Below are 25,042 nucleotides of genomic sequence, written 5' to 3'. Positions count from 1 at the left end.
AGCATTTTATTAGTTCCACAGACTATAAAAATCTGAATTGATTAGACATTGACATTCCAAGGTTTATTTTTTTGGATTTAACAAAAATAACCCATAAATAAATATTTATTTATTACAATCAATATACAATCACAATAATAAATAATAGTCTAATAAATAACTATCTACTTGTTAAAATCGTGTAATCACGATTTAAGTATTATAGCGAGCAGTGATATTTTAAAAAAACCTATAATATACAAAATTATCAGTCAGATAGTATATCCTCAGCGTTCAAGGTACTGAAGGCGTGGTCAGCCAACGGCTTTAAGAAGTCCCGCAGTGCCTCTTCCATGGGACCTTTTAGTTCCTCTGCCAATTTCTCCCAATTTTCGTTCAGGAACATATTCATTGTATTACCTAAAAAGAATATATAGCCAATTCGTTAGTTTTTTATAAGTACGCAATAGTAAACAAGAGCAGAACCATATACAGACAAAAATAAAAAAGGTTCAATTAATAACACTATATGGTATAGTTCGTTTTGGTGTAGTTATAAGAAAGACGTAGAGGCACGAGGGGAGAACAAAAAATAAGAAGCTTACAGTGGTGAGAAAAAAAAGGTATAATTTGTAATATCAGAAAAGGAGGTAAATCTTATATAAGAAGCATGAGGATGATAGTAAGGGAAGAGAATAAGACCATCCAGGTAAGACAAAAATGGATATTTTGATAGGCATAAAAGATAGGAAAAGGTGACTGAAATGTATTGGTTAAAGTGGGAATAAATTCGAGCATTTTCTTCTTACTAAGCATACATCGGTAGCATACTCGTACCTCTTATGCAGCAATTTAGATTTAGAGGTCTAAATTGCTAAGCCACTTTATCAATACAATATATGAATTGAAATAAATAATAAACGTACCCAGTTCTTCATCGCCTCCGAAGAGATTCTCCAGTTTCATTGAAGCATATCCGATATGGAAATTCACGTCCAGATCCTCGCAGCTCAGCGCATCGACGTCGTTGTGCCGAGGCTGTCTTCCAAGGATAATTGTAACTGTAGCATCTATATCACCTGTGACATTATTGTATTTTTTTTAATATATATTTTTTAGACCTACAATGAGAATTACTGGCAGTTTATATATTCGTCTATCTATGTATATTAAAAAGTAAGTGTTCTTTTTAAACACTACTGTCACTGCTCTGCTGTATTAAACGTCTATAAGCATATCTCTTTCATATAATTTATTATTATTACTAAATCGAATAGCAAACAAGCTGACAGTAGAGCTGATGAATATAAATACCATAAGGAACCACAGATAAAAGAATATTACATAGAGAAATTAAAGGTCTAAATTTATAAATATATTTAAAATTATATTCGTAAATAATATAAAGAAAAATATTTAATTTTAAGAATTAAAAAAACAGACTAGATGTACTTAAACTAGATCCTAGTCATTAGAAATCTTGCAGCAGTTAGATAAATTGTTAATATTTTATATTACTCTTAATATATTTACCATATCTAGCAGTGAATTTTCCATCTCCTTTAATGGGTAGCATCAGTAATTGTCCGGAAAGTGCGTAATTTCCTTTCATTCTCAGCTCTGGAATATAAATTTTTCCTACTACCATCTTCTTCTTTGAATATACCCTGGAATAGAAAAGATCTGTGGTACAATCCAGTAATATAACCTACAAATATTATAAAAATAATAACATTGCTAATTTAAATTATTTAAAATTTATGTTCGAGCATACTGAAGAGGAATCAGATATTCGTACTATTTATCATGTCAGCTTTTAGACAAGACGATATACAGATTAAAATAAGTCATAACACTTACATTTTTTTACTGAAATGCACTGAGCATTTATCAAAGTCTATTTACAAATAAATACATTCTTTTATATATTGATATTGTCTAGGTAATTTAGACCTGCTTTGATAATGAGGAGTGTTAATGGAATACTTCGAAATCCACATAAAAACTTAAAACAATAGGGTACAAAATAGCAATCAAAATATTTGATTCACAAAGTGGCACTTTGACTTTTAGTTTTAGGTAGATATGTATTCAATTATAAAGATACAAGTCTATGTTACAGATGCCTCTTTTCCAGATAAAGATATCGTAACTAAACTAAATAGTAAAGTTTACACTTACTTAATATCCTTCACTCTCATAGATGACGGTCCTTTCACGGTAACTTCAGTGTACGATGACGTAACAGAAATAGGACCTGTTGACTGCTGTACTGACAAGGCAGGGATCTCCAGTGGCTCGCATGACGGTACTCCATACTCTGGCACTCCTTTTTGTAAGCAATCATTAAAAATGATTAATAAAACTTTATGAAGATTTTAAAAAGATTCTAAATTTAAATATATTTTTTTCATTATCATAGGGTAAAATATCTTACGGCATAATATTGAAAAAATATGTATTTAAATGTAGAACCTATATATATGTTTAAATAATATACAGCAAGCAGACTTGCGATACTAGGAACAAAATATTGTGTATAACTGTGCTAATGTTCATTATTCAGCAGGGTATATGTGCAATAAAAATTGCAAAATAGCAATTGTTTTGCATCAATGCAAAACGAGTGCTTGCCCTGCTTCATTTTGAAGGGCATATCCGCATGTGTTAGCCCGCTTCACTTAAAATAAAACAAATTGTACACGAAATTTCAGCTATTAGTAAGTTCTTTTCTATTACAGGTTGTTGCAAAGATTCAAATTTGGTTCAATTCTTAAAAAACGAACGAACAGTACGGAGGTACAGGTCCCGTCAGGTTCTATACTTATAGTTTGAAAATGGAATAGTAGAGATGTTATGCAACCAAACCCTATAAATTCACTACTATATCTCCCTTCCTTCAACCAAAATATTGCTTAGAGTATATGGTCTCTATTCTCCGCAATTAGCCTCTCATTTGGGCCATTGTGCGTGTAGAGCCGAGACTACTACAGTGGCCAGCAAGCTCCTCCCAGAAGCGCAAAAGCCTCCTAGTGTTCTCACAGGCTTTGCGGAGCGACCTCACCGTTCCGAGGATTTGTGTTGGTTACGTGGCCACTGCTGTGCACTCCAGGATTACGTGTGCGGCCGTTTCTTCGGCTTCAAAGCAGCCCCAACCAAGAGGACTGTCTGTAGCACCGATTGTGCACAAGTGTTTGTTTAAGGGACAGTGGTCCGTTATTGTCCCTATCATTGAACATAGCTTAGAGATAAGCTGCTTTGTGGCTGGCTAAAAAGGGCGACACAGAGGTATGGTGGGTAGAGGTACTAGCAGATGACTTTGTACAAAGGCATCATTTACATCTGGTAAAGTTTGTTTTAACTTTTAATCAAGGAACCTGTAACATTATGTCCTCAATCTTTTACATGACATACCTGTCGCTAATTGTGGAATGTAAGTATTTAGTGCATCTCTCAAGCAACGTCCCAATGCTTTCTCCTCCCGTGGACAGATGAAACCACCAACTGATGAAAAATACTTTGTATTAGATATACATCTCAAGGCTTAAAATATCAAATAACAATTGACGGTTTCTTATTCAGAGGAGCTCGATACATAATAACTAAAAGTTAAATAATAGACTATTTTCTGATTAATTAAGAGTCTATTATTACTTAATATATATTAAAATTAAAAACTCGTAAATTTGTGACGACGGAAAACATCCATATGTTTTCAAGGAAAAACTACTTCTGGACGGAGTTGAAAGAAAATGATAGAGTGTCCTATGAAATAGACAGCAAGCAGCTGGTACTGAAATAAACATTGAACTGCTAATTTCATGTATTGACGACCTCGGTGGTCCAGCAGTTTAGCACACCGCCTTACTTCCGATGGTCGCGGGTTCAATTCCTAGCACAGAACAAACATTAATGAGTGTATTAATCCGGGTGTTTTCTATGTATAATACACATATGTATGTATTTACGAAAAAAAAATTGTTTTTGTATCAGTTATCTAGTACCCATTACACAAACTTTAGCTAGCTTAACTTGGGTCTAGATGGCGCTGTGTGAATTGTTCCGAGATTATTATTATTATTAAGTCGATATTGACATTATAATAGATTTGATTTATTATCATTCGTTAAATTTTACTTACAATTAATAAAACTCTTCTCGATTCCAACACACGACCTGACCAACACTACTAAACAGATCAGCTTCCACATTATGATGAAATAAATAATGATATGATATAAATTATTCAATCTGTCCATTATATACTAATTAGAACGTGATATATAAAGTTCGAGATTATCTCTCATCTTATTATGAGATTGGACATGCGTCGTCGATCTTGCGAAACTCACCTCAAAACTATCTTCATATTTTTTTCATAATAGTATTATAAAATATATTTTCATTGACGTTTGTTATGTATATTATGTTGACAGCCTTAGTGATCTAACTTTATTGCGTACAGCTTTACTTCCAATGTTCGTAGATTCGATTCCTCGCACGCTGCAAACATGAGTATGATTGTTTGTGTCGGTCTGGCTGTTTTATATTGTATATGTATTTATAAAAAAAATGTATTTAAGTACTAGTATCAGTTCACTAGCATCCAAAAATCCACAAATTCTGCTTGGCTTGAGACTAACTGACGGTGTGTAAATTGTTCTGGGTTATTATTATTATATTGACACCTATTTTAGTAGTTTTTTATTCTTGTAGAACTGTAATTTTCTTTCATCTTGAGTATACATACTGTTTTGAGATCTGTCTCAAGATTTAAAGGTAAATTTTAAGATCAAAGAAGAATATATACAGTATAAAAATCGTATTTCCATCGATTAACCATAAAAATATTTAATAAATTGATTGCATAAATGTTATAAGAAAGTAATATTTCTCAACTATCATATGCAATATATTATCTATCTGTGTTGAAAATAAAACGCTATGCACATAGTAATAAAACACATTTATCATCATCATAGCCACAGGCATATTGATGTAAACAACTTAGACAATAACCATTAAGGTCACTAAATAACATAGACTTGTATGATAATGCAAGCCGCATGCACTTTTTAATGATGTCGTCACAATTGTATAATTTTCAGTCACCGACCTAGAAGTGGCGTCTAATCTATCTTCATTCGAACCGTCATAATCATTAAGTCCAAACTTGAATAGCGATTAAATCAAATCGCATGTTGTAATTCGAGACGTAGCGGTCACAGGCCTACGATTCTATTACGTCACTAATGTAACAGTCGAAAGGTCGCGTTTCCATTGCTTTGTACATTTGCATAAATAATTGATTATAATATTGTCGCGACATGCATACTGGTTATTTGGAAAGAATTAAAGAGAAATTAGATCGCGAATAAATTGAGATTTGATGATCCGATATGGAAGTCCTTGAAGATTTTTTTCGGACTACTTTAATACTGATGGCCGCAGCTTGCCTTTAAATCTTCACCGGACGATAGGAGGTGAGTGCAGATGGCACTCCAAACCCGCAGAAGGGTTTATGGAGCGGCTGAATGCTGACGGATACGACTTTAGTCTGAGGGCATCGCTAGGGGTTCGAATCTTGGCTCTTGGCTCAGGCCGTCGTAATTTTGAACTCCGTTTGAATTGGACGGGGGATCAATCGGAAGGGGGCCTTGAAGTGAAGTCTTGCTTATCCTACCGAAATGAAAGTTAATCGAGCAATTGAATCGTAGAAGCAGACCAGAAACCAGAACTATGTTGTGTTCGTGATTAAGTGAATAAGGCATTACATTTTGGAATAAAATACTCTGCCAAGATATAAATGCTTTTAGAAACTATAGGTAGATAATTTGATAACACATTATATATAACTACCGGCAGGAGAACAACCAGTCTTTGTAAGTGCAATGTAAAATATTCATGTAGAGTTTGTTGCATCATCGGTGTACGATGTATTGATGCGACTCAATCAGTCGCCAGAACATTGTATTATCTATTTATGTATAATTAAAGATTAATATTATAATATACTTCTAGTGTATTTACACTAGAAGTATAGTTGAAGTTAGTTTTTCGCCCCCATAGGCTGCAATATAGAAAAATTCTCTGACTATACCAATCACCACATATTTTTGAGTGATAAAAAATAAAATAAAGATACTGAATAAGAAACACATAGTAAATGTCGATAAATTTAATAACCGTTAAACAAACCAACTTAATTACAATTGCAATAAATTAATGTAATAAATTAGAAATAAATATTATTATTAATTCCGAACAATACATATTTGCCATACTATCCGGTGGAAGTAATTTACTATAATGAATGGTATTTATAACTAATTTTATTAAAATAATTTAGCTAAATCATTGCCATAATTCAAGTATAAATAATGACAAGTACAGTTCGTTATTCATTATATACATGTGATTATTTCTATGCTTATTGTATAATACAATTGCTTTGCAGTTTGCAGAAAAAATGTGTAATAATAGTAACTCATTATAATTCTGTTTCTATTTTTAATCTAATGTTCTATATTATTATGTATACATTGATAGAATATTTCTGTCAAATCATCATTAATCAGGGAAGACCATTTCAGGCGGGATGTGCTTCAGGAATTTATTGGCGACATCTTCCAAGACCATAGAAAGTGCCGTTTCCACGGCCGGCTGGACTTCTTTCAGGATTTCGTTCGTATGCATAGTCACGATGTGGTCTGTGATCATTTCTAAAATTAAAAACATGTTTTTAACAACTAAAGAAAATAAAACCTGTTATAAGTTTAATTTTTAAATACTTATTCATTATATTTACACTGCCTACAGTTTTTCTCTGCACAACCTGTGGTTGACTGGTAGAAAATGCCGTAAGGCGTTAAGTTCGCTATATGTACTTTTACCTTGCACTACCTGTGCACTGAAGTTATATAAATAAATAAATAATATAAAAAATGAAAAGATTAGTCTAAAAATATAATTAATATTTGTATGAAGTTTCATTCCAATCCAAATAAATATCAACAATTATATGCTCTTTTTTATACTACAATGGTGGCAAGTTACGTCCTCCCTGATGACAAACAATTGCCATAACCTACAAACATTTGAAAATATATAGATCTAGATACGCACCCATCTCTGTAGTAGTAGAATGCGCTTCGTCCAACCTCCCATTCAATGCTCCACCACATCGGAGACGCACATCGGCATCCTTGATGACCATACGTTTGTGTACTCTAGCACCTAACGCTACCAAAGCCGCTGTGCACATTGCTATAAAACCAAAATAAATCAGTAAGAGGGTTAACTTGATTTTTATAGTGTTGCATGAGCATGAATTATTACGTTTTAGATTATAATAACAAGAGCTATACTCGTAAACAAAATATGGCGATCATAAACTCAAGCTAATTTGAAATCTTTGCCTGTCTATATTACATGTTTTGAATTTGGAGTTTGGAATTATTTATTATTTTTTTATTCTTGTTACTTTTACCAGGCCAGCATCACTAGAAAATAAATCATTTTCAAATAACACTATATTACTAACGTGTAATTTACCTATAGCTTTCCTTATATGCAAGCCCGCTCAATTAAACCAAAATAATTATTGTGTGAAACTGACGATGTATTAATTACTCTGTGAATCTTGTCACATATACAAAAATTCTGTAGAAACATTGGAATATTGTTTTGTTTTGATGAATGAAACATTATAACTTTTACAAATTGATATTTTAGTAATGTTAAATTAGAAGTCACTCACTAAAATTAGCCGATAACTTTCCAGTAGATTCGACAGGTAACATCTGAAATTTCCCTAGTATAACGTAGTCTGCAGACACATCGAGTTTAGGCAGAGTTATATTCGCGGTTACTTTCATTTCCTCTGGATAAACACTGAAAAATTGATATAAATAAATTATTTCCAGGATAAATAAAAAGTATGTGTCAGTCATACCTATTTCAGTCGTCAATCAGCTTGCTGTATATTCAGTTATAAGGTACAATTAGATAATGAAATTACAGAATAAAAGACATGATATCTTAGTCTTCTGGACCGGCAACATAAGAGTGGTATCACGGACTTAAATTGATAATGTGATGTTGCAATTTCAATTAGATAAAAAACAAATAGATTTACAATAGACATATATAAGATTCAAATATTTAAATTACTGATTTATATGCGATATGCAATCGAAGTGGGAGCGAGGGGTATGCCACCGAAATCTCTCTATAGTCTTCTAAACGATCTTGGCCTGTCTAAAACTGCAGTAACTTCTATATTAGAACGTGTATCTAAAGCATCGTTAGCAGGCTCCTACCACGTCGTCTACCTACGTACGTCCTGGGAACTTCTCGAAGATTCTTTCTCTGCCACACGATGGACCCGACACCCGCACTGCGAGTCCATAGAATGCTAAAAACTTTGATAATGATTATGAATAGTCCTGAGTCTTTCTCATGACAAATTTCAACACAATTTGTTGAAGAAACACAAACATGCTGGCATATGTCATTCAAAGACTGTCTGGTTTCTGACTGGTAGCTTCCAGTTTAGATTTGCGTAACAGAAACACAAACAATCGCTGCTAGTTGCGCCACTACTTCATATAGTCGTTTTGTTTAACTTTCCTTGTCTTGGCAGTACAGTCATCAACAATTCAATAAAAAAAATTATATAGCTTTATATATTTTTTTTACTTTATACAAAGTTAGCTGTATTATCTCTGTCTCACCCATTTCGAAATTTAGGGTATGAAGGCATGCCATCAGTCATCAATATTGGTAACGTATGCATCACAAGATGAAATGTTCGCGGCGCTGTTTATAAGAAGGAATGCAGAATGCTATTTTTAATTTTAAATATTTTTTTAATTATGCGTAAAAAATACATTAAATCAATAAAAAAAAGTATTCGTCACACTACCATGTATATGAGACACACAAATACGCAAAGAAGTTATAGTCTTTGACAATATAACCTAATAATGTTCAAACATCTAATTTAAATTAATTATACTCGAATTTCCCCGTTTACTATTGTAATAAACACTTAAATAATACTTACTCTAATTTATTGAACGAGAAATTCGTTAGACCATGTAACACGACGTCTGAGAGCCACGCATCGTATTTGAAGGCGTTTTTCGGAGGATTGTGCTGACGTAATCTTATGTTGGGCACCTTGAGGGGTTCCAATGGTTGTATGCCAAACGATGGTACACCTTGAGCTAGGAGATGTTTGGCCTGTTCAGCCATGCGTTGGATGCATTGCGCAACATTCGGGTCGCTGTAGTGGCATACCGACGTCACTATCCAAGAATTAAAAAAAAATGACATGTGGTTACACAGATGTAAGACTGTATCTATAGATAATTCATTATAGATTTATTTAGAATATGAAAAACATTAACAAGACTGAATGGATACAGTCTAATTGACATTTCTACAGGATAAATTAATTTTAAATCAAAGAAGAATTTTATGTTCATCATAACTGATTATCTTATATTATTATAATATATTTATTTAGTATAGTTTTCTTAAAGAACTCTAATTATAATTATAATGAATAATAATTATAATGAGATAATAATAAGTATCTATATACGAAAGCTTAATTCGAGAAATAAGAGATGTTTCAGATTTGTTTGATTTTGCACTGACTCGATTAAGTGACTATATATAGTTACGAAAATATAAATACTTCTACATATAGATTTTCATTGTATATATTATTTTTCTGTTATTTGATAAACAACTGTTTAAATTCGTCTTATTTCAAGAATCAAATAGTTCAGAAAATATAATTTAAGACAAATATATGCAAAAGTAACATTGCTTATTTAAATATATGTACTCACTTAAATTATCCGCATTGTTATAATAAGTTCTATTCGTTTCAACACGTCTTCCATACACATTATAGACACAAAATCCCAATATAATAAACTTTAGCGACATCGTTGACTGATCTAGAATAAGTAAACTCGGTCTAAGATTTGAGATGAAAAAATATGCCTTTATAAAAGGTATAGACTAGTATCTAATGCCATATGTAGAGAATTCAACCTCGGTCTATAGAGCTAAGGAGAGGTCACCTAGAAATATTTATAAAGTCATTGCAATGTTCTTCTTTGACTAAACGTTACTTGTAATTTAATTAAAATTAATTTACTTTCATAATATATAAGTAACAGGAAGTCTATGATCATCATTGTCACGCCTCCACCCTATTATTTATATGTTAGTTCTAAGGTATATATAATATGGTTATATAAATAATATTAAGTTACTTTGAGTAAATATACAAATTATTTGTGGTCATCGCAGTATGTCAACTGAAACCTTGCATAACAATGAAATCCATTCATTCATGCTTTCATAATAAAAAATAACTTTAATATGCAATTATTGAACGTAAGTTTATATACTTTCTGTAGTAAACTTTCATTCCTTATGGCCAGGAAATAAAAGCCACACTAAAACACAGCAAACTTCATAGTAAAATATTCATATTCTATAAAGTTGTCTGCTTCGGTACTTTTATTTTATTTAATCAGTCGGCGGCAACCTGGCTCAAATAGGTGGCTTCTTTATCAGCTGTGTGAGATATGACAGTTTAATTAAATTAAAGGGTATTAGTAACCTTAGTCCTCCAGAGTGCACTCATGTGCTACTGCTGATGTCGCACGATGATGTGCAAGGCACTCTTTATGTATGTATATAGGCGACAGTTACTACTTACCACCAGTTGGGCCGTCAGCTTATTTGGCTTAGAAGTAACATTAAAAAACATCATCATATTAAAATAATAACAATAAATAACTCTGGACAATTATTACAGCGCCATCTAGTCCCACTAGGTAAGCAGAGCTTGTATTATGGGCACTAGACAACTGATAATGCATACTTATATCATTTTTTTGTAAATACTTACATAATATACATAGAAAACAACTAGACTGATACAAACAATCATACTTATGAATACAAATGTTTGCACCATGCGAGGATTCCAACCCGCGACTATCGGAGTAAAGCTCTGTGCTAAACCGTTAGACCACCGAGGCCGTATTAACACGATATTAGGACGAAGATTCTCGAAATATGTCTATCTAACTATGGAGTTAATTTATATCAGTACATAGAGACCAATGCTTATCGGGTCGTAAACGAGTTGTTATTATTACATACACGTTCTTACCGTAAGTGCATAAACGTTCATATTTTGTATATACTCTTAGACATTAATTAGTTGCCCAAACGATGTTATTTTACTAATTTTGCTGTGTTTATTTTTTGGTAACTATATATATATACATTTGACACGTTGGAAATGTTTCATTTTAAGTTCATATAATTTGCTACTAGGCTTATTCTTTAATTGTATTAGTAGTACTAAGTAATGTTCAAATTAATTATGGTTTCATGCCTTATTCAATTAGTAAATAAAATAATGTTTTTATGACTCCAATGTCAGATATATAATATAATGCATAAGAAAATTAAATTAATTCATATATTCGCCGCAGAAATGTACAAAACAATTAACTATGTAGATGTCAGGAAAAAAATCGTGTCATGAACGACTTGATCATTAAGTAAACTGTGTACCTACGTGGTGTCAATATTTTAAATATGTATTTAACTATTTCATCACAATGGGAACAGAACTACGTGTGCAGTAATTCTTTCTTTCTTTCTTTTTTTTTACAATTAACACAGCGCCATCTAGTCACAAGCTAAGCAGAGCTTGTGTTATGGGTACTAGACAACTGATATAAATACATGGATACATTTTTTTTAAACAACCATACTCATGAATACAAATGTTTGTACCGTGAGAGGAATCGAACCCACGACCATCGGATAGTAAAGCGGTGTGCTAAACCTGTCAAGTCAAGTAATTGTTCATTGACCTATATAATTAATCCATCCGAAATTACTACTGCCTTTTATGTATGCGCAATAAAGAGTTACTATTATTATTATATTTTCTATTATTTAAAATGTCAGCAATAGCTGATTGTTTGTAGTAAATCATTAATTTTTATATATTAATTCTGTACTGAGTATGATAATAATCAGACTCAGTGGTGGTGAGATGGTCGTGGATTCGATTCCTCTCACGGTATAAAAATATAAAAGAAAATGTCGGGTATATCACAATATATTCCACCAAAAAAAAGTGTAGTTAGGACTTTCTTTATTTTTGTAGTCGATTGAGAATATATCTTATTATCGGATAATTAAAATAATAAGATTCGTGATGGTCTGGGATGGTCATACAAATAAATCATAATTTGCCTGGTTTATGCTGCTTTATATATTTTTTTATTTTCTTTATTCTTTGGACATTATTTTATTTCACAGAGCACTTATTTGTATATATATGAAACTACAAAAGTATTACTACAATTATTACTGCACCTACAATAAATGAAGATGAAAACTATACAATAATGTTATTAGTAACTTAACTACGTACCTACTTAAAACTTTTGTAGAAACACACATCTAATTGATATTTTATATAGTAAGTATATAGTAATACATTTTATTGATGTTAAAACGACTCAGATTCATTTTATGGTTCTTAGTTCACCTTCAGAGTGTAATAATAAAAAAGGATAAGTAATTAAAATATTAAAGTATATATTATAGGATAAATAAAATGTATATTTCGAGACATCATATTATGTCATTTATTCTGTGGTACATGCCTTGATTAGATATTTCTATCGATAAATAATAAATTTAAACAGAGACACGTTTAATATTACACTAAGTTGCATCGTATGTACATGTCACACAGGATAAAAAGTAAAAGAAATCCTACCTGTCTGCGCTCCCCAAAGGGTTTATAAAATAAATACTACATTACTTAAAAATATTCACACTATATAACTTAAAAATACACAGGATTTAATAGCAGTTAGACTGCTCCAAGGCTTGGAGTCCAAGCATAAGCAAGGGAGCATTGTTGATAAATAAGTGACCGTATAAGTAGATGTATATTATAGGCCCAAATATAAGATTTACAATCGATGTTTCAATACAATCATTTAATTATATACAACGATAATAAACAAAACGTTCAAACAAAAAATGAACAAACTATATTATACAACTTAACATATATTTTATATTAATAAAATACTTTATATGTATTTGCTTATTTTTTGATGTTCAACGAAATTGTCTAAATATCAAGATTTTAGGGTCATTTCTAATACCTTTTTTACTAGCTATTTCTATATTTTCAGTATATGCACTTAATTAATAATAAATACACAGATGTGTAGTATATTAAGGAGACTGTAGCATAGCTCTTACATCCCTATTACGATAACAATCAAATGCAAATGTCTATAGTATTGATATAAAGCTTAAAATCCTTTGCCGTGCAACCGGACTTAATTCTAATTTGGACTTATGCTGCTGGCTCATCGTCTATTAACACTTCTTTAATAGGTATAGACCCAAGTATTTTGTTAATGTACTTCTTAGCAATAGCAGCGGTGGTTTCGTCTAAGAGTGGACTGATAACGTCAAGCACGATTCTGGGGCTGGCGTTGAAGAACGTAGCCGTAGATGAACCTGGAACGTTCAGTAATTAAGTGATTATTTAAGAATATGTTCAATAAAAAAAAATCTGATAAGAATTATTTGCTTAGCGTATATATAAAAAGTTTTTGAGGAGACAATTGCAGATTCTACTAATCCTATAATGACAAACATATATAAGGATAAATGTCTGCATATATAGTAAGTACTTTTTTACGCGAAAACTACTTAGGTTGGTCCGTATAAAATTTGGTGAACAAATAGATAATATACTAAATTTTATAGGAGACTTTTCATCCAAATCATTCAGACAATGCCAAGGTTCACGGCTAGTTTACAATAAAGCACTAAAGATTTTTTTATCTAATTGCACTTCATTGTAAGTAGTAACCGAATGTTCATGTATGTAGGCGATACATGAACATTACGGATATCACATTATCATTTCACACTCATGCGTTGCCATTCCCACGGACTAAGATTGCCTCTTATCTCGTAAATTCACTACTTAATTTGTACCCTACAACCGCAACACAGGGTACTAAGCAAGCTGCCTGGCGACTGACATAGGTGAGACTGAGGTACACAGAGACAACATTTTACAGACTTAATTTACTTTTACCTAAGAAAATACTAACAATAACGGATGTGATTCGTAGACAACTGTATTAGTTTACTGCAGTATAATAATGTCGTGCAGCATGAAATTATTTATGTAAACAGTTCAATATCAGATGTAATACGTAGAAACTCACCAACTAGAGGCCTGTCAAAATCTTCAACCGCGACCTGAGCATTATTTATCCTCACTTTAGTAATAACTTTCTCTGCCTGAAGATACTCCACGCCATCCTTCTCAATTAGTTTGGCTGCGCCTTTAGCGATTACTGTTACGCCGGCTGTTGATAGATATAATAAAATTATTTATAAAATTACATAAATAATATATAGCACAGACCTGTCTTTATTTACTCTTTATTGCACTAGAAATGTATTATAAGAAGATAATTTACAGAGTAGGAAGACATAAAAGACTCTCATCGCTTAAGCAGGAAGACAATTTCAGACAGTCTTTGGGTAGAGAAATAAAGACATATACCATATGGAGCATGATTGGGACAGAAAAAAAGGTTAGAATAATATTAGATAAGAATAATATTTATACAACATACATTTTTTATATTGTTGTATGTTATATAACTACAATTTCGTATAAGTTCGTACCAAACCAACATAAGTATTTCTTTTGTAAATATAATACACATATATTATATACGATTTATAAGTATCTGACAAGTTAAAAGTCAATAAAAATTATTTAATAAGGTGGGAATCTAAGAAACACATTTAAAAAAAATTATTACTCCATTTTATATCTTAAAAAAAATTGTTGCATAAAGAATGTATTACTAGTTTAACAGCTAACTATACGATACTATACTATACGAATAACTACATATTTAAGTGTGGATGGATGGATGGATATTTGTTACTTTTCCATGAAAAAACTACTGAATGTATTTTAATGAAACTATACAATATTATAGCTTATACATCAGAAAAACGCGGGTGAAACCGCGGGCACAACTACTAACTAATAAGCTGCCTGTGTCGAAACCCATAAGTACTTAAGTATGTCTGACCATGTAGATTTTAGATTGCAGTATATATGTCGAAAAATAAAGTACTGTAATATATGTATAACGCGCTGATTTAATAAGTAGGTGTGCTTGTGTCGACACTTCGTATGTTTTGATTTCGCTAAACATTTCGTGAGCATATTAATATAGAGCACATACATAATTACATACGTTATACGTGGTATACTATTGTACAAATAAAAAACTAAGCCACCTAACTTGAGTGCTAAATATATTGTCCTTGACAATATTTGTACTATTACTACACTTTAAAACTTTTTTGTTTAAGATCAATAATCATGACAACATACATATATTATATATTATGATACAAAACTAGCGAAGTTACCATTTACTCTTATGCTTACAAAAATTTTGTGAATATCTTTTGTCTTTTTTGGCATTGTCTATGACATTTTTGTAACATCTGCATAAATCCATCGTTTCAATGAATACCATTGGACATGTTTTAATTTGATTTCAACAACATTGATCTGTTTTTCTCTTTTGTAATTGTTAACGTTAACGTTTATCGCACATGAATTTTAAAAAGTAAAGTCGCTCCAAATTCATCTGAAAAATAGTTAACTACATATATTAATTAGACATCGAAAGTTGCTTAAATGATCAAAGTCTATCTTTATTCCTGTAATTACACTTACGATAAGTTCTAAAAGTAGTTCGAGTTAAGAGACCTAGTTCGAGAGATCTCACAAGAACCTCTATTAAGGTTGAATAAAACTACTTACTGAAATTTCCCTGTAGTTTTCCTTTCCCGTTGATATCAAGGGTGAGTAGTCTTGACCCTTGGATGTCGTATTCAGTGATGACCATCAATTTGGGGATTGAGATTTTTACTTCAGCTGCATATTTATTATTTAGATTTATTCTGAAATTATTAGTATATGCAAATTAATATAATTCTACTGTAGTAATCCGAGGGACATTTTGTACAAGATCGTCTGCGTTTGTATGGAGGAAAGACTCTAGAAGTTCCAGGCTGTAAATAAATAAGTAATCCTGGACAATTAACACAGCGCCGTTCAGTCCCACGGTAAGCAGATATTGAGTTATGGGTAATAGACAACTGATATAAATACTTAGATAATTTTTTTGGAAGTATATATATATAATGTACATAGGAAACACCCAGACCGATACAAACATTCGTACTAAATTTTGCCCTTCGAACCCGTGATCATCGGAAGAAAAGCGACGTGTTAAATCGCTAGACCACCGAGGTGAGTGATTTATATTCTGTGTTTACTCGACGTTAATTATTTTCAGGCGGTATTTACCGGTTGTACAGCTCATTTTCAAAAAATAATCTTTCTCGAAGTTAATCTTTTAATCATGTATTGTCAATCCCACAGATAATAAACTACTTTGATAGAAAGGTGACTGTAACAAAGTACAGAGTAAGTGTACAATTTGGTGCGGATGACTCTACCTATAGTATATAAACTTTTACATAATTACATAACAAGTTCGTTGTTGTCTAATTTACACGTCACTGTTCATTATAAAACAAAGAAATTCATTCGGTTCCAAAAAGTGGAAAAATGAAATACCTGAACTAAAATATTTCAAGCTAATGTCAAACATTTGTGGTTTAATAAAAACTATATAACAGTTCGGTGTTTACCAACTCTTCTCATATAAAGTCGATAGCTCAACAAGGCAACGATAGAGAGAAAAAATTGATAGGTGTATAATAAAAAATAAAATAATTGTAAAAAAGTAAAAAATATCCTGTATAAATAAATAAATTATTTTGACTTTGACTTAATTTTAATCAAAAACTTAATTTACGAGTATAATAGGGATAAAAAAATACTTACTTCAACTTTTCGATTTTGAAATTGCTAGCGCCGAATGCTTTTGCTTGCCTTATCGTGGCTTTAATTCTGAGATTAGGAACGTTCCTGTCCAGTTTCAATGTTGGCACTACGAACGGCTCAATGGAAGGGATGTTTACTTCAGGTATGCCGTTTTTCAGTTGGGGCCTCATCGATTCAATCCCATCGAGGATGCATTTGTTTATTTGTGGGTCGTTCCTTTTACATGATGGGAAGTAATCCGCTGTAAATAAATAAAAACGTAATTGTTATTTTAGCTATGTACTTTCTATTCTTCATTTTATTTGAGGGTATAAGTGCGTAATATTACTTTTGTGAGGGAAAACTTTTTTCATTTATCAGTAAAACAATACAGTAATATATTTTAAACAACAAACGATTCAAATTAATAAAAATACACTTACATTTTTTTCACAAGTAAAAAACTAGAAAATTTGTTTGTTTTAGTTGCGAAGAACACTATTACAGTACAATAATCTACTTGAAAAGAAAAATCAAAAGGTATGAAATCAAGAAAAATAAAATAATATATTATATACAATATAAAATATTTACAAAATATTATATAATATAAAATAATATTCGTTCTAGAAGTGTGGATCACTGAGCAAATAACCACTAATATAGATATAGGTTACTATCGAACCAATTCTTAAATAGATCTTGTTTTAATGTATTTAAGTTTAAATTAAAATGGTCTATATCTTTATAACATCATCTTTCTGCAAAGTGGTCTGCGTAGGTCACTAAGTCAAGTCGTACGTAATGTACGTACAGCTGTCACACCTAATTCTGTCGATTATTATTAATAATGTTAAATGTTATTATGGATATTTTTCTCTTTGGCAGTGTCGAAAATAAAAGAAAAGATAAAAACGTTGCTATCTTTACAACTTCATCAAACAAAAGCGACGGCAGTGCATAGGATATTAAGAAATACTTATAAAGCTGAAGGTTGAACACCTGACCATGCCTGATGAATACCTTAGTCTGAGGACACAGCCAGGGTTTCGAACCTCGACTCGGAACAATGTCATTATGATTTCCGTTTGGGGTAACCGGGGTGGTTTGAAGTTGATTAAAAGTCATAGATCACATGTTTTTTTCGCAATAGCGCATAAATAATGATGTAGTTGACCATAAACCAATTATTATGCGCGGTTGTTTCGCCATAATATAATACCACATGACGTTGTCTATGAGCGGAACCACCTTGTCCTTATTGCTTCTCCATATGTATTGAATATAACAATGACTGCTTATTGCAAATGTATAATAGGTAGGTACATATTTATTTGACTTCCCATTTAAGCCAAAAAGGTAACCGTTCTAAATTTGATAAATATAAATAAAAATACTAATCATATCACAGAATATATTATAACATACGTGGCATCTCTAACGCATTGCCATTGGGGGAATGGCATTGTTTACTAACAATGCCATTCCCCCAATATGTGAATTAATTACCATTGCTAGCAATGTACCAAGTCAGGTTGACCACCACGCGATTTCCACTGGAAACTATTGTGATAAATTCCTACTGAATCTGTGATGATGAGCTAACTGACCTGACCTCATTCTCACATTATCATCCTCCACTAGTGCACCGCCAGCATAAACCATTAGCGCAGGCGGGTGCATCAATCCATAATCAACTATTTCCAAAAATGCGTTACCATTCCTGAGAAATACCTTATTTTTACGATTTCCATTATTAATTAAATATAAAACTCCTAATATTTATATTTGCAAACGGAATAGAAAATAAACTGACTATCAACAGCGCTAAAGAAATTCTCTGATACATGTATATAATATATACAGGTATATAAAACACATAATACAGAATATCAGTAAGGATATAAATAGAAGTATAAACGCATTAAAAATTATATAAAATTTATAATTACGTTAATTATATCATAAATTATATAATAAGTTTATTAATTATTATAAATAGCATAATTACTGAGAATAGAGATCTCAATCTTAGAGATGCTGTCCCCAACCCCTCGCTATGCAAAACTTGCTACTTGAAATTTTCTACAATTAAAAATTATACTTTTTGCAACTAATATCAAAATTTCATTAGAATTAGTTATAAAACCTATATATAATCTAATTTATTAATTAATAACAAGATATATTTTCGCGGTACGCGGACTTAAAGGTACTTTATCTTTATATAGAATGTAATAATAGAGTAAACTGAGTAGAGCAGAACATAAATATTTACGACAAAATTTCTAATGAAAGTATTGCTATTGCAAGATATCTGAATAAAGAAAGAACGAATACTTAAAAATAAAATAATAAACAAATAAATCTGGACAATTAAAACAGCGCCATCTAGTCCCACTGTAAGCAGAGCTTGTATTGGTACTAGACTGATATAAATACTTAGACATATTTTTTTCTATAAATACATACATAACATAGGTAGAAAACACCCAGAAAGATACAAACATTTATACTCATGAATACAAATGTTTGCACCGAAGAATCAAACCTGCGGCCATAGGAAATAAAGCGGTGTGCTAAACCGCTAGACCACCATGGCTTTCGGTACCGTCACTTATGTATACTATATCGTTATTTTATTACTTGGACATCTTAGTGAATAGCAACGCATTTCCACGGCCGTCTGCGTGTTACTGTTCATTTTAGGCATATAGGTGACGGTTGCTATTTACCATCAAGTGTGCAGATTCCCTATTCCTTTTAGATAAAATATATAGCTGATTACTCATTTGTTGCTTGCTTCCTTGTATAAAATACATAATATATAATCAGATCACGTAACGACACTACGTATTATAAATAAAACAAAAGATCTCGTATTTATATATGGGATATTATGTAAATTTAAGAGCAGAATATTCGTTAATAATAAAGATGGCCGTTACTATGTACGTAATGGATTATATGTAATCATTACAAATAAAAATCAATTGCCAAATGTAAGTAAGCAGACGACGTCGTAACGGTTGTAACCTATTTGAATAGTTCTTTTTTTTTTGTGATGATCTTATACAAATATTATGAAGAATTTTAGAATAATGTATAAAAAATCGAATAATTTGGGTTAAATGTCTCTATATAAAATTGACAAGCGCCGGTAGTCTAAACGTTGAAAATAGAGCATTTCTTCCTATTATCGCCGATTGGTTTTCAAATAACACAAATATCAGTGGTACTTATGGTACAAGTTCTGCTTAGGTTTTATAATGGAAGGTTGATAATGAAATGTATCCGCCTGCGCTAACGGTTTACGCTGACGAGGCACCAGTGTAGGATGATAAGATGATAATGAGTTCAGGTCAGTTAGCCCATCGTCCCAAGTTCCTCAGGAACTTATCACGATGATTTCCAGGGGGAATAGCATGGAGATTAAACTAACATGGTACATTATTACTAATACATTTATTAGCCCACATCAGTAACAATCCTAGTTTGAATATTCTTATTATTAATTGATTGTTGTTAATTTGACTTGACCTATTGCAATATCAGATTAAGCTAGCGCGGAGCCTGTAGCAAATTAATTCAAGGTTAGTATCGATTCTTAAAAAAACATCATGAAGAAAATTACTTAAAGATTAAATACTATTTTTATTATTAATTATTTGTTGCATTACTTAGAGTGCGCGGGGCCCCTTAGGCTAATCCGGCACTGACCTATTGACGCAATATTCTTTACATTTAATTTGTTACATTATGATACTATAAAGTTAAAATACAGTTTCATTTTTCATTAAGTGTTGTATTCATGCGAAATCGTGGCGAACAGCTAATTTTCAATATAAATTGGTCCTACATACAAGGTGCCTAAAAACTAGATTTCCTTGAACAACTTAGTCTTATTAGTCTTTACGATGACTATCTGACTGTATGCTTAAGCTATAGACAGAACCTTGGGCATAACTTCGAAAGTTGAATTATACCTTAAACTGGCGTTCAAATATGTACCCTCGGTGTATAGGCATTATAAAATGTATATTTTCCTGGACATATACACAGCGCCATAGCGTGTAAATTAAGCAAAACTTGTACAATACCACTATAAATTTTATTTTTTTGTCAATTATTCTTAGCTCGAAAGTTAGAGAGCTTGTGTGAACCGACGGTAGATTTGACTTATCATAAGAGTCTAATAGATCTACCTGAATAAAGTTTGATTATTTTCAAGTTATTAGAACTATTTGTCAAAAGAGGGTACTGAAGGAGGCAAATCCTAATTTCTGAAATGGCTGGACCGATTTTGACGGGACTTTTTTTTGGCAGGTAGCTGATGTAATAAAGAGTAACTTAAGCTACTTTTATTTTTAAAAAATCTTTTATTTTAGAAAAATAAATTTAAATTCCACGCAGATGAAATCGCGGGAACAGCTAGTATAAAATATAGGTCTACAAATCACTTCATGACTAGAACAGTCACATGAATGTTTTTTTTTGTATCGTGCGAGAATCAAACCCGCTATATCTATAATGAGTCAATAAACATTATTGATTGATACATTAACTATAACTTGATACATGAGTGATGACGGAGTAAAATTCGTTGCCTCTCGTGTGGTCCAGAATGAAATCTCAATGAACCCTTAAGTTCCTTAATAGCACTTATAAAAGAAGACTAGGGGGGAAGGAATTGATAGTAACAAGGGCTAGGATGACTAGTGCCTGCTATTCCTGCTTAATTTGCCACGATGAGCTAACTTTAACTAACCTGACCTCATGATCACTGCTCTATTAAGCTGGTAGGCAGAATGATATTCTGCCTACCAGCTTACTAGAGCAGGATGCACCATTGATTATATCCAATAAAAAAATAATAGAACAAAATCCCTATATTAGAAGTAAATAGCTTGCTAGTAATAAGGAATAGACTTAGGTTAAATTAATAAATAAATTAGAATATTTTACCAAAATACTCGCAGATATACCGTGGGATACAATTAATAATACTCGCAATAAAAACAAGACACATTCATCATTTACAGATCAATTACAGATTACGGAAACTTATTAAATCATATTTTGCAAATGGAAATAACCAACGATTATTTACTTGAATTCACTTCACTTGGTTCTCGGCTATTGTATTACTTTTTTGTCTAAATGTGCTTCCGTTTATCAATATATCAACCTTGGAGTGTCTGTTTGTAATACTGAAATAACTGTTTTTTAGTACATGCATATGAATATTAATACGGTACCAAAATAGCATTTTTACAATCTGTCTGTCTGTTTATCCCGGCTAATCTCTGAAATGGCTGGACCGATTTTGACGAGACTTTTTTTGGCAGGTAGCTGATGTAATGAGGAGTAACTTTGGCTACTTTTATTTTAGAAAAATGAAGTTAAATTCATTTATGGACGAACCTACTGACATTTACTTTACGGTACATACATATGCACACGCACTATGTTTTTCATATATTGTATTGTTAACTGACCAATGTAGTAGAGTGTATTTTATTCTAATATATATATTACTATGTTACCTATCTAATTATATTGTGTATATATTTATGTATGCAAAAATATTATGTAGTAGGTACCTCACTTTACGACTATTACGCAAACGGAGCGATGTAAAAGATGAAAGAGCTGGGTACTATGTGTTCTTATCCGTTTATCAAACGGAAATTATAAATATATTACTATAATATAAAATATATTACCGAGTTTTATAGAAACACCTTAATAGTTAAATTCTAATGATAAAAAAATATTAAGTAATTACAAGTAAATTATTAATAAAAGTAATTACAGTTCTTAGGAATGGACTATAACTGCATTAGAGTGACTCCAATTAGAATTACCATGTATTTTGTTATGTCTCTGATACTGCGCGTGCAAGTAGAGCAATTGTTTATAAATTATCATCAGACAAATTCTAGTAACTGACTTATAAATGATGTTTCATAGAAACTTACTTTACTTACGAGTCCTGACAAATTTAAACTAGAACCTCGATATATATCGAATATTCTCTAGGTATAGATTCCAGAATTTACGGTACAACGTACAATTGAAGAATATATGTATATAACATTGATGGCCTCGATGATCTAGTGGTTTAACACTTTCAATGGTCGCAGGTTCAATAACAGTTCATCTCACACGGCACAGAATTTGTATTCATTAATCTGACATTTTCTATATATACAAAAACAAGTTATCGAAATACTTATATCACTTAGCACCCATAACTATGGCTAGCTTAGGGTTAGAAGACGTTGTGGAAATTGTCCAGTGACATCATTATTATATTAATATCCTCAACAATACATAATTTAAGAATATATTTAATAATATATTATAGTTATCATATTATATTTTTTAAGTTTTTTAATTTTAGGTTCGTAGTTGTACAATTAAGTTATGTAAATAGATACTTATTGATTAAAAATGAGCATATTTTGTACAGGAGCAGGAGCAGGAGGAGAATTTAAGAATATAGTCTTTGAAGTCAGTCGTATTAAAATCACCAATTCGTCAGGACTTTATTATCAGTACAGGTACAAACTGTCATTCATAAATCTAAGAGTTCAAGATATACTGTCATTTACTGTCATCAATGTGCAATCCAGTTGCAGTAATTAAATTGCTAATTGGTACTTAATTCAGCAGTTTATTAATTGGTAACAACGTAAAATTTATTCTGTACCTAAGTTTTTAATCTAATCTAAAAGGCGACGACAATTAAACGTAAATACTGTATATATAAATACCCTTAAATTCATTATTACTTACCTACCTACCAAATGAATATTTTATTTTCTTAATTAAATTGTAGGTTTATATTTAACCGGTTAAAAACTCTTTCGACTTAAATAAAAATTGGATCATTTGTTGATATAATAGTAGCAATAAATATACAATCTAATTAAGAACTCTTCATATTGTTTTAGTTAAAATTTAATATTATAATAATGAATAAATATAAAAAAGACAATGTACTCACGAGTAACTTTTCCATAAATGCTCGCAACACAAGCAACCAAAACTAGAAGCACTCTCATTTTTACTAATATTATCTAAATTCTAAATTAGCTTATTAACAATAAATCAGCACTTAATTTGACAGTATCTCGCAACTGAGTCTGAAAGCGAATGTGCTCCGGCGACCGAATTTCTGTTATTTGTATAGCAAGGGAATGGCGCGCCTTCGCTTCGCCGTTGGGTAAGCTGGATGATAAACAAAGAGCCACTAAAAATTAACAATATCCATACCAGAAATGGAAAAACCAGTAATTTACATTTTCATGCCCTGATGACATGATTTTTTACTCCCGTTTCCGGTTACAAATGTCACAAAAAATGAATGTAGAATAACATTATCTTGGAAAATCATTGATTTACCCTACTCAAGGAATAATTTGAAAAAGTCGATATTGTGGCTAAGTAGGTACACACAGTGTCGACTGTTTCAAAGTTTAAGTATTAATTTTTATGGTTTCAAGAAGATTATTATTGTTTTAGACGAAATAGTGATCTGAATCTGACTATTTATCTGTTCCTATTTATTATTGCAATTATTAATAACTATAATAATTAATAATAACATTTAGCCCTAGCTTTTGAAATAGGTAAACTGTGACGTATTAGTCTTGTATTACGGGACTCACATAATAACGTGATATCCTAGGCGCTGTTCCTGTATATAGGAGAGTGCTACGGTTACCACTTTCTATGCGCCGGGTCTGCCATTCCCATATACGTAAAAGTAGAGAAAGAGGATTAATCTATTAGCTAAGGATAATTTTCAACCTTATATAAAATTGTATTCAAAGTATTTTTATGCCAAGACTGTGTCATGACGTAACAACCTGTTCTTAGTAGTCTAACTAGGCAGATATTAAATAAGAGTCTTAAAGAGAACCAAACATAGGAAATCTAGTTAGGTACTCTTACATTTGATCTCATTACTAGTGGCAAGAACTCGTCTTTATACTTTCATTCGATTAATGTGTATGAACTGAAAAT

General features: G+C 31.5%; 1 protein-coding gene across 1 annotated transcript; it reads right to left on the bottom strand.

Annotated features, from left to right (window-relative positions):
- Nucleotides 1-170: 170 nt before the first annotated feature.
- LOC131844548 (uncharacterized) lies at nucleotides 171-24,152 on the bottom strand. Its single transcript, XM_059193462.1, has 14 exons — nucleotides 24,021-24,152; nucleotides 17,030-17,270; nucleotides 15,938-16,077; nucleotides 14,304-14,447; nucleotides 13,421-13,581; nucleotides 10,157-10,211; nucleotides 9,047-9,290; nucleotides 7,739-7,872; nucleotides 7,105-7,245; nucleotides 3,394-3,483; nucleotides 2,161-2,308; nucleotides 1,513-1,646; nucleotides 906-1,058; nucleotides 171-399 (listed from the first exon to the last, which is right to left on the bottom strand). The coding sequence occupies exons 1-14, from the start codon at nucleotides 24,076-24,078 to the stop codon at nucleotides 248-250; spliced, it is 1,995 nt and encodes a 664-aa protein (XP_059049445.1). The 5' UTR covers nucleotides 24,079-24,152; the 3' UTR covers nucleotides 171-247.
- Nucleotides 24,153-25,042: the final 890 nt, after the last annotated feature.

This window comes from Achroia grisella, unplaced genomic scaffold, assembly GCF_030625045.1.
Source record: "Achroia grisella isolate CSIRO2021 unplaced genomic scaffold, CSIRO_AGI_Agris_v1 utg402, whole genome shotgun sequence".
Lineage (NCBI taxonomy): Eukaryota > Metazoa > Arthropoda > Insecta > Lepidoptera > Pyralidae > Achroia > Achroia grisella.
Note: the sequence above shows the minus strand (reverse complement) of the source record. Positions and strands in the feature narration are given on the sequence as shown.